The 14,181-nt window shown below is 40.7% G+C and overlaps 1 protein-coding gene across 3 annotated transcripts in view; it reads left to right on the top strand.

Moving 5' to 3' along the window:
* The window catches only part of LOC116318582 (arginyl-tRNA--protein transferase 1), a 54,170-nt gene extending 41,315 nt beyond the window's left edge, over nucleotides 1-12,855 (top strand). For 2 of the 3 annotated variants that reach the window (XM_031737629.2, XM_031737630.2), the window contains exons 11-12: nucleotides 2,318-2,438; nucleotides 11,467-12,855. In XM_031737629.2, the coding sequence (XP_031593489.1) occupies nucleotides 2,318-2,438; nucleotides 11,467-11,645 (300 nt within the window). In that variant the 3' untranslated portion in view covers nucleotides 11,646-12,855. Of the gene's footprint in view, nucleotides 1-2,317; nucleotides 2,490-11,466 lie in introns of all 3 variants that reach the window. The other variant, XM_039621897.1, reaches the window with a different exon arrangement.
* The last annotated feature ends 1,326 nt before the right edge of the window (nucleotides 12,856-14,181 follow it).

The following is a 14,181-nucleotide window of genomic DNA, read 5'->3' as shown; positions in this document are numbered from 1 at the left end:
GCAAGCACGGAAAGGAGTGAAGGATGGAGGGATGGTGACAGATTGGTTTGTGTGGGAAGTTTTAAGCAGCTACAATGGAGGGAGCAGGCTCTGAAAAGAGGGTGACTTAACCTGAAAAGATTTATTTTCGTCTGAAACGTCTTATTCAGGCCTACCTGGCAATTTGCCGAGCAAAAGTATACACATATGTACAGACAAACCTTATCGCATGGCTTCTTGCCATTTACACTATCACTTCCTGTGGCCTCTTAGTGAGCTAAGAGCCACTCAGGAGCATAGATTTGTTGTAGGCCATTTCACTTCCTGTTATTAGATTGGTGGTAACCCTCTCAAGAATCTACATTGCAGGGAGCCATTACTGGATTCTAGTATCTGCTTTTAGATAAAGATATGGATAATGTGAGCAAGCTGATGCAAAAGACAGAAAACGAAGGACGAGCCAAGGAAGCTGCAAGGGTATCTATGCATTACATGGCCTTCTAGCCAACCTGGGAAGAGAAAAAAATATGAGGGAGGATAATGAAAGTCAGTGGTGAACTCAGTATTCACATTCAGTTCAGTTTATTTAAAAAAAAAAAAAAGAAAGAAAAAAGCTGACAGATAGAAAAGCAAAGCCCAGTTTGCCATCACCTCGCTTCTTTATTCATTTCTCTCTCCTCCATCCAGACCACTAATAGCTGTGTCCTTTCATACTCTTCATCGTTTCTCCTTTTCAGGGGAAGAACTGAGGAATTGTCTTTGTGCCATGACCAGGCTCTGTGTCTCATTTTGGTCAGACAGTTCTCTCTTTCTTAAGGTTTACAGCAAAGGCTGGATTTATCATTTACAATTATAAACACAAAAAGTAGACCTGCATAAATCAAGTTCGCTTTATTTCTATTGCAAAGACACACTGACATACAAAAACAGTTGTTTCTGTTCCTTAAATATGAGCTTCTGGTTTCTGGGTGCAGAAGGCTTAAGTGGGGAAATATGTGCATATTGTTGTGTTTCCGCTGTTAGCCAGGTGTGTGTTCTGCATGTAGAGGTGTGTGTCAATGCGGTGTTGAAGGAGTCTATAGAGGTGTGGCAGAGTGTGAGGGTGTCAAGCTAGCTGTGCTGACAGTTGCAGGAGGCTCTAGGTTGTAGGGATGTGGCCGATGATTGCGTGCATCCACTGCAGCTCCGGATGCAGAGCATTCCACCTTCATCTGTCTGTTAGCAGGAGCACTTAGAGCAGGCTGAAGGCTTTTGTGAATTCCTTATTTTTTTTCCTTCTTACAACTTGATATTGGTTGACTTTTGGAGTGATTGTATGATTTTAGTGATACATTTTGGCTATTTGATGGCCATAGATGAGGACCCCGCTTTAGTTGGAAAGTACGACTGTCTTAGTATTCCACAGAATCTTCTGTTTTTCATTTTCAAAGCCATAAAACAAACTAGTTCTTTGACATAGCATCCTATCTTGCATGTGAAAGCAGCCAGTGTATTTTTCATACATGTCCAATGACAGATGGTTCGTGGTCAGTTTGTATAACAGTGTGCTCCAGCAATGCTATTTCCTTTGTCTTACTTATTCCGATGTTTTGATGACAACAGTGTTTTTTAAATCATTTAGAACATTTTGACCTTCTTGTGTTTAAAAATTGCATTCCTGAAATCCTGGACTCTTTGTCCTATGGTTTAATGTCACATAAACTGTAAATATTGGTGTGGGTGTTGAGGCAATGCACCGGGCCTTTTGCAGGCCTTGTTTACAGAGCTTTCTCAGCAGTTTGTATTTGTTTGGAGCCATGTGATGGAACACAGTTCCCTGATAATGGCGTCTCTTTCTGTTCATTCAACCCCTCGCTCATTTTTTTTCCCCCCTTGCAGCTGTTTTTGTTAAGCTTAGTTTTCTTTCCATCCAAAATGTTTGGTCAGATACAGACTCGTACCCATTTCACAAGCACACATTACAATGCTGACGTGTTTACATTTCCTGCTAAACGTGCAGACAGTGTAACACTCATGACATGGAGACACAGCTCAAACAAAGACCCTTAACAGAGAGGGGTTTGATCCAGGTCTCAACCCTCATCTTGACCCTGGGGTCAGTTTACAACTTGTCAAACCTTTTAATTCTAAAGGGTCACTAACACTAGAGTAGAAAGGCTTTTACCAGGCTTGCAACATATTTGTAAGTATTTAGTTTATAAATGTTAGAAAATGGTTTTAAACAACAAAGAACCAAACTGATGTCCTCAAGTTAATCATTTACTAGATAATGAATATATGGCAATTTAAAAAGCAGGAAAATTTGTAACGTTTTTTTCTTTTCTCTTTCTTTTACCAGGGGCAGTACCGGCCTTCTGACCTCCTGTGCCCAGAAACCTATGTCTGGGTATCGATAGAGCGATGCATCCCCCTTCTTGACAACTCCCGCTACGCTCGTTTGAACCAGGATCCTGATTTAGGTACTACTGCACAAAACTACTGCTCGACTGATGGCATCACATGGATTTAATGTATGAAACTACATTAATTTGTTTAACATGCAATTCCATAAACACAGCACTGTAGAAAAGTCTTACGCCACCCCTCATTACTTTATTCCAAGTAGTCTTGAGAAATAGTTTTCTTTGGAAATTGGTTGCTTTTTTACTCATTTTCAGTCCAGTCCTTGTACTTGACCATTTTCAAGGTTTGTTTGTTTTTTTTTTAAACACTGACCCGTGAATCATTTAAGCAGAAAACAGGCTCCAGACTCCTGACACAAAATCCTGGTCTTGTGTAGACAAATTGGCACAGAAGACATTTTAAATTGTCTATTTAGAAACTTTCTCACTAACAGCCTGCTGTAATTTGTTCCCAATTCTTTAATAATAATCTGTAAAAGTTTCCTAACATATCATTGTTTGACAGGCTTAAAATAGTATTTTTGCACCAACACTGTGATGCCCTGTGTGTCCTTGAAAAATTTGAGGAAACTGGACAAGTAGAGAACAGAAAAACTGAAGTGTCAAACCTAATATGGGGCGATCGTGGCTCAAGAGTTGGGAGTTCGCCTTGTAATTGGAAGGTTGCCGGTTCGAGCCCCAGCTTGGACAGTCTCGGTCGTTGTGTCCTTGGGCAAGACACTTCACCCGTTGCCTACTGGTGGTGGTCAGAGGGCCCGGTGGCACCAGTGTCCGGCAGCCTCGCCTCTGTCAGTGCGCCCCAGGGTGGCTGTGGCTACAATGTAGCTTGCCATCACCAGTGTGTGAATGTGTGTGTGAATGGGTGGATGTCTGGATATGTAAAGCGCTTTGGGGTCCTTAGGGACTAGTAAAGCGCTATATAAATACAGGCCATTTACCATTTACCATTTAATAATGATCTACAGAAGAACAACAGTATCTGAAAGTCATATTCTTACAAAATATGGGGGAAAAAATCCAGCAAAGACCTGACACAGGAGAAACACAGCGGTGTTGGGGATTTTTCTCAAAACTGATGGAATTATGGGCACAAATAAGTACCAAAAGCCATCTGATTGGCAAGAGATTCAATTTTTTCCAGCATTACAATGATCCTAAACACACTGCCACTGCAGTAAAAGCATACCTTGAAATTAAAACAGAAAATTGAACACAATCAATCATGAATTGGCCTCCCCAGGATTATTGAAAATTACTGAAACAGTAAAAACTGAATTAAATTTAATAGAATATATACAAATTAAAGAGGGCTGGGCGGATCCTACGGTTTTCTCATTCCTCATCATCATTTGGTATGGTCAGAGCAGACTTGTATGCAGACATGTATGCAGTGCATATATAAACGTATGTATACGTACCACTGATGCACTCACTACATGATTGACTGTTTTGTTTTTTTTCCTCTTCGGTTTAATTTTAAAATGTTGGCATACTTAATGCAGTTCCAAGAACATGAGTGGTTGAAGGTACAGAGAGCCAGCCATGTCCTGTTTACTGTGGCCCATTAATCTGCATCACCAAACAGGCACCAGACAGAAAAGAGCCACCGATCAACAGTAATAGGAGATGTGAGCGGACATGAATTTGATTGTCAGATAGATGGAGACTGATACATGGAGGGGAAAGAGAGTGAGTAATAGAAGAATAGATGGAGGGAGAGATGGGGGACATGTGATAAAAATGTTTTTACAGCAAAGGCAATTGAAATGATAGGCTGGTGGCTGTATGCTCGCACCCAGAGAGAGAAAAGTGTAATAAAATGGAAGATGGATTGATAGAGAGGTGGAATGAGAAGGAGCAGTATATGAATGTTAAACAACAGACGCGGGGGTTTGTTGTAGTGACCTCATACTTGGAGAAGAAAACCAACACAATTGATGAAGGAATCTCAGATTGTGTGATGAGGAAAAGTTTCCGAGCAGTGAGTTCACACTCTGTAAAGACAGTTAATCGAAACACATTTCTTAAGGAAATAAGGATTTACTTGCTAGCTTTGGTCGTTCAGTTATATAGTGAAAACAACACGCTTGGGGTAAATAAGAGTATTTAAATGTCAATTAAAATGTTAAATGACAATGTCTGGACAGGTCATTTATAACACTGCAATTAACATCTTAGCCAGCGGTTGATCTGACCTTTTGTTTTGTTCCCAGTAGTCCTCGGCCTTGCACAAATTACTGAGGACAAAATCAAGGTCTTGGCATTAGCATTATTCACAGTGACCAGTTTACGTTTGTGTGTCTGTGGTTCTTGTGGTGCCTGGATTCCTGCGTGGACTGTTGATGTTGGACAGGACTGGGCATTATTTCAGGCCTAGCTGTCCAAACGCAGTGTCATTACATTTCAGTGCTAGCTGTCTCGATGGTTCACTCTCAGGTCTGGTGCCAAGCTTTGTGACTAAACTGCAGTAAAAAGCCAGACTAACAGTAGTGTGGAGGGTGCTGTCTTCTTTAGAAATACATCCAAGTGGCGAATAAGTCAGCAGGTCAACCTATTTTGTCGTTGTCACTTTAGCAGTATGTCACACAGTTGAGGTTTGTGGCCCAGTTCTTTGGCTAGTTCTTGTTGTGCGATTTGATTTTTGGACACAAATAAAGACATGCTGCAAATAGTTCCTAAGTGTTGGGAAAGTCTTCAGTGTAATCATTTAGGAATCTGCTGTGGCAATTTATGGCAGCTGCTGGGCCACAAAACTAAAATATTTGTGCGTATGTCAGTGATTGTGACATGTACTCTGCTCTGATTGATTCATCTGCTTTCACACAAAGCAAGACTGATTACCAAACTATGTTTGTCTAGTGTGATGGTTGAGCAGTCAACTGTCAATAACAGAGGGTTCAGTGCACAGCCTCTTATTTATATACTGGGAATACTGAATTTGTCACCATCAACACTGGTGTCACATTCTGCCAAAAATAGATATGTATAGCAATATAATTTCTCTGATAAACTCACAGAAATTTGGTTTTAGCCTATTCACATGGAGATCTGTTTGCCATTACAACTCTCCTTCACTTTATTTACAGTTAGTTTGGTTTATTCATTTAGTGTCAAACAATGAGGTCAGTTCCTCTCGATGACGGTAAACTAACACCAACTAAGCACTGTCAGGAAATCAATATCCTTAGTATTCTTATTTTCCTATTATATTGTTTTATGTACTTTAATAATGAAGGCTTGTAGAGCAAGGCCACCTTTGACTCACAAATAAGTGCTCAGCCAGACTGAAAAACAGGAAGTTTTAGTGCACAGGTATATTAATAGATAAGACACAGAAAAGAGGAACTTTCCATATAAGCAATGTTCGAGCCTGTGTGACGTGTAAATTACCAAAATAACACCTATATGAGACACAGCTTATGATTCTAATGTTAGGGCTCTTGCAACTGGCGTTTGAGCTGTGCAGGGGTCTCTCTCTTCTGGAAGATGATTGAATAAAAAGAAATATCAATGTTTTAACACACTATGAGTCGGTTTTCTCTGTTCTGTCATAGGGGAAAAAGGATCGGGGTTCAATAGCACTAACTTGATGTTATTGCCCCAGCCATCTTTATTAAGGACCTGTTTTTTCCAGTGCCATTATTTTATTCTTGGTCACTACTATACAGTAATCTTGTCTTTAAAGCAAACCCTCCTATAAGCCGCCTCTGTGGTTGGTTGCTGCTCGGAGACAGAATGTTTGAACTGACATCACACGGAGACTTGAGTAGAAAAAACTAAAACGGAGTACATGGAGCAATCAGCTCTTTCATCATAGGGACTGTTTGCATCACACATGCTGACCTCATTATTTTAAGCTTAACAGTATAAAGACAGAAATAAGATAAAATAGTTGTAAGTCCACTTTGAGAATGCGGTCAAAACATCCTGTCTGTAAATGGGAAGGTTATGATAATGATATATTACATTTACTATTAAACCAATAATAATAGTATTATAATAATAATATACTATTATTATACTTATGAAGTGCTTTTTTTACTCTAACTGGGCGACCCGCTCTAACTCCTGAGCAACCAATACCCAGACAGCCCAGGCATTTAATTTTTTAATTATTTTGATCTTTTTTATACGTATTTTATTATTACTATCATTATTATTATTACATTTGATGTCCTATCACCACCACCATACAGCCACCCATGACTTAACTATTAGACAAACGACCGAATCATGAATTATATCAACTACTAATCAGGTATAGCTCTTTAAATTTTATGACAATCTTACTAATGAAGTTTAAGAACGATTTAATTTTCTTTTTTAAATCACATGGATGAATTAAAATGGAACATTTGTGAAACAAGCATGGCAAATATTAAGATTATTTTCAGAAAAAAAAGTTAGAACAGCAGATGGTAAAAATAATGTGTTGCTCGCTTGTTGACTAGAATGTGCTGGTAGCTGGTTAAAATCATGTTGCTTGACTTATTTCCATACCTTTAAGGAGTCGGTGGAGAAATCTAAAAATCAAGTCTCACCAAAATAATCATACTCACAGTGTAACCTCTCTATATAGCTTCCCATTCTTGAAAGCCAGAACCTTAACCTCCGGCCCCAAGACAAAGATCACTGTTAGTGTGCTGGATGTGTGTTTAGACTGTAAAATGTGACCAGGTTACAGTGCTGTACTAATGAGGTGTGTAAAGACAGCTAATCTAAAGTTTACACAGCTCTCTTCACATCAGACTCACACTGATGCCTGTTGCTGACATCTTGAGGGCCCCGGGACCTGGGGCGGGTTGGCTCTTAAAATATATGTACACACACATACACAGAAGCTCACTGTGTGCAGCACATATCTGTGTCTCACACACTTGTAATCCGTGTTTGCCTAACAGCGGGAGTAGTAGGGGCATTGGCCGCTAAGCAGTATAAATATTTGCAAAAATACGTGACCCAAGTAGTCACCCCTTGAACTGTAAGTGCGCCTGGCAGCCACTAACCCACATGCACAAAGTTACACATTGCATACACAAACCCAAAGTTGTGATAAGTAAAGTGGCAGCTGGTATTTCACAATGTACTATTCTCTCTCTTTTTTCTTTTTTTTTTTTAACCTTTCGTTACATCTCTGACACACACATTCACAGCTTTGCATCAAACTGATAGTCTCTGTGCTTTTGGTGCAACAAAGTGAAGCTAAAACATTAGCTAGAGGCGTGCATTCTAGCCTGATGGTAGCCAGCCATTACCCCCAAGCCTCTTGTGATTTACATGATATTTCTAGCTTATGCCACACGTTCATATCTTGTCTCACTGTCATGGCCACTTTGCTCTGCTCTTAGGCAGGCTTTCTGCTCCTTAGCCTGACTAATGCACATGTTTCCATTCAGATTACAGACTTTTTTGTGCAGCAATGCAGGAACTTCTCTTCCCGGAAGCCCTTCTTTTGCTGCTTTAAAAGAATATTTAAGTCTTTTCATTAATAATAATAATAATGGTAATATCCTTTATAATGGAAGGATATCCTATTGTTGCTTCGCTTCCTGCGATGGACAAAATTCATGGTCACCGGCAGGGATTCAGGGTCAGCTGCTAACACAAGGGCTTGAACCCAGGTCTTACAGTCAAAGAGCAGTCTTCTCAACACACTACAACACCCTTCTGGCCCTTTCCTTTTCAACCTTTAGATCTTCAACATTGGGTCAGAAGACGTGGTCATAACCTGATGGCCTGCCTTTGACCTGCATCCGGTGTTAAGCAAGTGTTTCGAAAGTTTGAGATGGATGGGAAGTGAGAGAGGAGCGTGGCGGGGTGTCAAGGCCCGTAGCCTCAGCCCTGACCCTCGCACTCTCTTATCCAACCCTCACCACTCCTCTTCCCCCTGACATTTGAACTCCAGCCCGAAGGAGCTGTGACCTCAGAGTGGCGTGTCACTGAACGTCCGGTTGGCCTGACAGGAACAGGGTCTGGAGCCACTCAGGGAGAAGAGACACTGATGCAGCCAGAAGTGAGTGAAGAAGAAAAGGAAAGTTGTTTATGTGAGGAGCGGATGTTTGGATTGCCTTGAGTAAGAGAGAAAGATAGGCTCTCTGCTCAGTATTACTGTTTCACTTAATAGGCCATCTTCAAGCTTCGTGCTTCTCTCCATGTTTTCCTGTTTAATGTAAACTCGTCAGTATCTTCACGAGGCGACACTGTTGGACAAGTGTAACTTTGTAATAACTGTAGTGTAAGTGGACTGTCACCGTGATGAAGAACATGAGGAGGAGGCGCATCGTGAATGGCCCGAAGGAAGCCGAAGAAGCATCAGATGTTTAAATCTTTTCACTTTGATTCCATCGGGACACAATAATCCTTCACGGGCCAAAATGTTGTTCGTGAGGAAGTTGCATAACATGTTTACATCCTTCTAAAATCAATTTTGCCACCCGCTGTGTTAAAACCTAGAGCTGGTATCCTTTATTTAAAAGTTGGTATCAGCCTTCCTTCAATTATGTGACTCAGCAGTTTCTGGAGAAGGGTGGAAAACACAGTAGTTAGGGCATTACGGAGCAGGGAAACGAGGCTAATAAATAAAACATGAATCCACTGTGTGGAAAATTCTAGCTGAAGTATGAGAATATCTTTATGGTGATGGAGTTTAAGAGCTAAGAAGCCTCGGGGCTTTATGCTTCTAACAGCTCTCTTCTTTCCTTTGGCTTGTTTTTCAGGTAGTCTGTGTGCAAGTTAGACGCCAAAGTTGTAGATAGATTGACATTTGGATCTCTGTACGCCACCACAATGGACTGAAGTTAGGCAGTTGAACTGAGAGGCACTTCAGTCAAGAGATGGTCCAAAATTCCTCCACTTTGTTTTGCACGCTACTCGAGCAGCTACAGGAAACATCTAATGGACATAGTTGCTGTTAAGAGGTTCTACAAAATACAAAAATCTGGTAACTTAACATATTAATTTTACATTAATTATAAATACCAGGATTATATTTAATACTTGGATGCAATTAATTTGGTTCAAGTCTAGAAGCTAGCCAAATGGACATCATCAAGTAGGCCTTTACTGCAGGTGCCTTCAGTTGATGCTTGTTCGCGCGTCTTACGGCATCAGGTTTTGTTTCCCCCGATGCCCTGTCCATGCAGCTTTGCTTGGAAATACCCAGAAACTATTTTAAAGATCGTCAAACGTTGATTGATTAATTGAATGTGAGCATATGGTCTTTGTGTTTTGTTTTATGTTATTTTTTCCTTAAACATTTTGGTTTTGGTGCACTGACCAGTAGATTCCTTCTTTTTTTCTGGAATCTGCCAAATAGGTCTGTAGGCCCGTTTTGTTTTTCAGCCCTAATGAAGGCCGCCTTCACTCTACAAGTCATTAGACCACATGTTGAACATTAACCAGAACAGCCACAGAATGCAAATTCCAGCACTTAGAAACAACTCTAGACATATTATTACCTTGATTTGACCCGAAAGAAATAACAACAGTCCACACCTGGCCTTGAAACCGCTTATCAATGAATTGTCCGATTACTTACGAGCCTGTATAAACAGACGGAGAATTTAAACAAATGACTTTAATTTCTAAACAGTTAATGTGGTATTTTTGCTACGTATTTGTGATTTTCACTTATTGTTTATCCATCTGAAGTTATGCGAATATTTAAAATGTCCCACTGGTGAGTCTTTTTGCTTGAATCTTAGACTTTTCCTTTGAATCTGCTCTGCCGATTAAGCCATCATCTGTCTTGGCAGCGGTTTAGACCTGAAACATTGTAACAGATTACTGCAGCTGAGGTTGACTCGTGTTGCTCTCAACAAGTCTATCATGTCTAAACACATCCGAGGTCCAGTTACAGTGCTTTTTGAGTTTCCTTTATTTTGTAAATGTAAGATTTCTTTTAAAGAAAAGACTCACTTTGCATTTTTTTCTCCCTGTTGTTTTGTTTTTCCAGTTGTTGATGTGATCAGGTTGTATTTGGCTGTATTGCAAATATTTTAGAAATTAGTCAGAGATATGTGCGCTCCCATCTTCTTCACCAGCTGCTCAGCTGTGAGCCACATGGATGATGTCAGTGGAGTGAGTAATTGTGAAGCCCTTAGTTTATCTTAATACAACATCTACTTAGGCCTTTTTGACTGATGTGCCTGACAGGGGAGTGCGCTTCGCTCTGCTACCTGCTCCAGAGTTTTTCATTCTTTTTTCTTTTTCTCTAGGTTTCTGTTCAATGTGTCCTGCTTCAAGCAGGACACATTGAATGGTTCAGTTGTTGCATGCAGAGTATTTAGGGGGGATATGCATTTCAGAAGACAAAATAAGCATTTTGCAGTTGTTTAACTAGTCGACTACATGGTGTGATAATGGACTAAGAAGATAAATAAAAGCATTTAAGAGTGCTACTTGAATGACTGGAGCATTTATTGGGTAGTTTCTGACACAAGAGACTTGTAGATGTTCCAGTGCATTTAAAAAAAAAAAAGTCATTTTCTGACTGAAATGGGAAGTTTATGAGTGAGGCTGAGGTAGAGTTGTACCTCTGTACAGTATATTTGGCTTTGCTTTGCTTAGTATGTACTCCCTGCTGTGCTTGGCTCAGTGTCTCACTCCTGGAGGCGGCAGGTTTAGTGTCAGAGTGAGGGTCAGTGTATTTCAACCCTTTTTTTTCACATCTGACTCTCCAGAGAATCATTCTTAGCTTCTGAACACATACACTTTAGAGATTAGTAGTGTTTTACTGGTCCATCAGAGCTGTAAAAACACTGCTGGCAGTGTATGACACCAGGACCTAATGAGATGCTGAGTTTGGCAAGCCAGCAGGGAGCAAGGCCCTGTAAACAAGGCCAGCTAACTAGCCTGCTCACGCACCACTGTGACCCCAGGTTTAGGGCACAGAGGAATTAAATCTGAAGGAGGGGGGGAAATGTTTTCTGCTCCTCCAACACTTTCTCGGAATAATGGTGAATTTCTGCCAAGACACTCAGAGGTTAACTCAAACGAGCGAGGGAAAATAAGGACATTGTTTATAGCGCTTGATGTGTCTACACTGGTCCTCATTATGTTCTCATATGTGCCTGTTTTCGTCTAGGAGATGCTCGGGCCGTGAGGGATTTGGGCAGAGCTCTGGTGCTATACAGACGGACTGTCATGCCCTATGCAGCCTACTCCCGCAAACGCAAGGGCTCCAGCGACGAGATGGAGGTGCAGCAGTACGCCAGCTTGGTTGGCCAGGACTGTGCCGAAAGGATTTTGCTTTATCGCTCGTAAACACAACGCATCATATTACCTTTGAATAAACGTAAATACATACTCCCTCGTCTGTTTCTGTATGTCGCTGTTTATGAAAGTGCTTTCTGCCGCCTGTCCACGTAGTCTCACCGTGCTTACCCTCCTGTATATGCTGACCATGCAGCAGCCGATGGCAATCTACTGCATGTATGGCCTCATTCACTTATTCATTTATGAGTTATATTTTTTTAATCTGTGAACACTGCAGCACTGTTCTGGGTTCTTTCTTTTTTTGTGTGCACCATTTTTGATTTACTACATGGACAAGTTTATTAAATGGTATTTTTACTTTATGTAGCAGGGGTGCAAAGGTACACAGAATTCAGTTTTGTAGGAAACTATTTGGAATAGATTCAGTGTATTTGCAGTACAGCAGAGAACAGAAAAAAATGTTATTCTTTTATTTTCAAAAACTTTTCTAAAATTTCAACATAAAAATTCAAAAGTTCCTAATTTGCTGTAACTTTTTTAACAATTTAATGTTGCATATGGTCAATGAGAAGAAACTCAATTAGAAAATAGCAGCCAGCAGAGTAACTGCAGCTACACTGCTGCCTTTCTCTCTTATGTCACACCGTGGGACGCAACCATCTTGATTAATAAAAACAGTCAGTTTAAGCTCATCTTGTAATAAATTTGCTTTACATCTGCTATAGCTGAGGTACAGCAACTGGTGCAATACAAACAAAAAGGAAAAAAAAAAAAAAACGGGTCTAGACATAAACAGATGAGCCAAAGAAAAATTCATACTGAACAGACTGACTAATGTAATCATATTCATGTACCCTTACGCCCCTATCACATATCCTCCCTTTGACTTTTTTTCTTTCTTTTTGGCACCTCTCTTAATTGTGTATGCTTCAGTGCTGATCTGAAAGAGTGTTTGACTGCACCCGGGTTTGTATCAACATCGCCACTGACACTCGCTAAGCATGCTCTTTTTTTTTTTGAATGCCTGGTGATTAAAACATTTTCTTTTATTATTATTGTTATGATTATTTGCATAAACTGCGTCCCAAAAAAATTCACCTCAGCATTGTAAAGATTTTATCACTTGAGTTCATGCTTGAGGTCAAGCAAACAAGACATTGTTTTCAATACTTTTGATTTTAAGTGTTGCTTTTCTTTTCCTTTTAATATTGACTGTTATTTTTGATTAAGTTGAATAAAGGAGTTACAGCCTCCCTGATTGGACTTGATGGCTTTTCTTTGCATGCAAATTATGCAACACAATGCCAATTTCACTGGCCGAGGGATTTTTGGAAACATGGCAGTAACGTGTTGAGTCCCTTCAAGTCTCTTTCTAAACGGTGTTAATTTTCACACATACAGTAGTTCATGTGTGAAAGCTTATATCTCCTGAAAAGCACATGCATACCCAGAGATAAGCGCTTCAGTTGGACTTCAATTAGGCAAAGCAACAGGTGTTGGATACATGAGCTGGCAGAACGCAGATGTACATGGCTTCTTACCGCAAAAGAAGGTTTTAGCAGCAGTTTGACTCGTGGCCTGACCTGATAGCAGCCAGGGATCTCGTCTCACAACAAACCACGTGTTGTTGTCTGTGCTGTAAACACAGGAATCTTAACTTGATGCCATGGCACGGCAGGTTTATCAATCTCACTTAGTTGGCAAGATCTGCTGCATGTAAGGCAGGAAAGGTGTGCAGTAAGAGAATTTGCAGATCTTCCTACAATTTTAATACAAGTCTTTAATGTGAGGATAACAAAGTAGTGTGTGTGCTATCCCCATAATCCAGATAGGTAACGGTCCTTGTTCTAGATACTCACCTAGTGTCACATAATCACTCAACTGAGTGAAACTTGTAACCTTAGCCCGTAAGTGTCAGCTTGACCCTGCCGTGGAGCTGTGTGCACGCAGCTCTGCTCTCCAGTGCAGCCCGACACGGCCCACATTCAGCCAGCCCGCTTGTCTGCACCCAATCTTGAGAAAACGATGTAGAGAGTCAGTCTCTCCAGTTTAAACTCAACCTGGGTTTAAGAGCAGCCTGTGTCCTAAGGAATTAAACCAGATTGACAGGCTAATTCTCCAAGAAGGGAACACTGACGCTGGCTAGTTGCCACTTTGGATTCACTGTTTCTCTCCCACATTAGGCATGCTCCCCCCCACCCCCCTGACCTTAATGTGTGCGCACACAGGCAGACACACACACACTCTCTTGGCACTGTCATAAGTACTTAGTCTTGGTGGACGCCACACATAAGGACATGTGCCAGTGCTGTGGTGTACCTCTTTCTGTCAAAACAAGTGGCCTAGACCAGTTGGCTGTTTTATAATGAGCCCATAATACGCAGTATGGCAGGGTTTGGAGTTTGTGCTAATATATAATTGTGTCACTGCTCATAATTCTTATTAAGCACGAGGTTTGTACTGACCACGCTCTGCTGCTGAGAAACTGTTCAGCCAAAGGTCAGCATTCAAAGAATAAGGTCTGGAGAGAACGCTTTACCTTCATGTCAGACCTGAGTCACAGTGATGGGTTAAATACTCTATG

Source organism: Oreochromis aureus, linkage group 13 (assembly GCF_013358895.1).
Source record: "Oreochromis aureus strain Israel breed Guangdong linkage group 13, ZZ_aureus, whole genome shotgun sequence".
NCBI lineage: Eukaryota > Metazoa > Chordata > Actinopteri > Cichliformes > Cichlidae > Oreochromis > Oreochromis aureus.
This window is presented reverse-complemented; position numbering and strand designations above follow the sequence as displayed.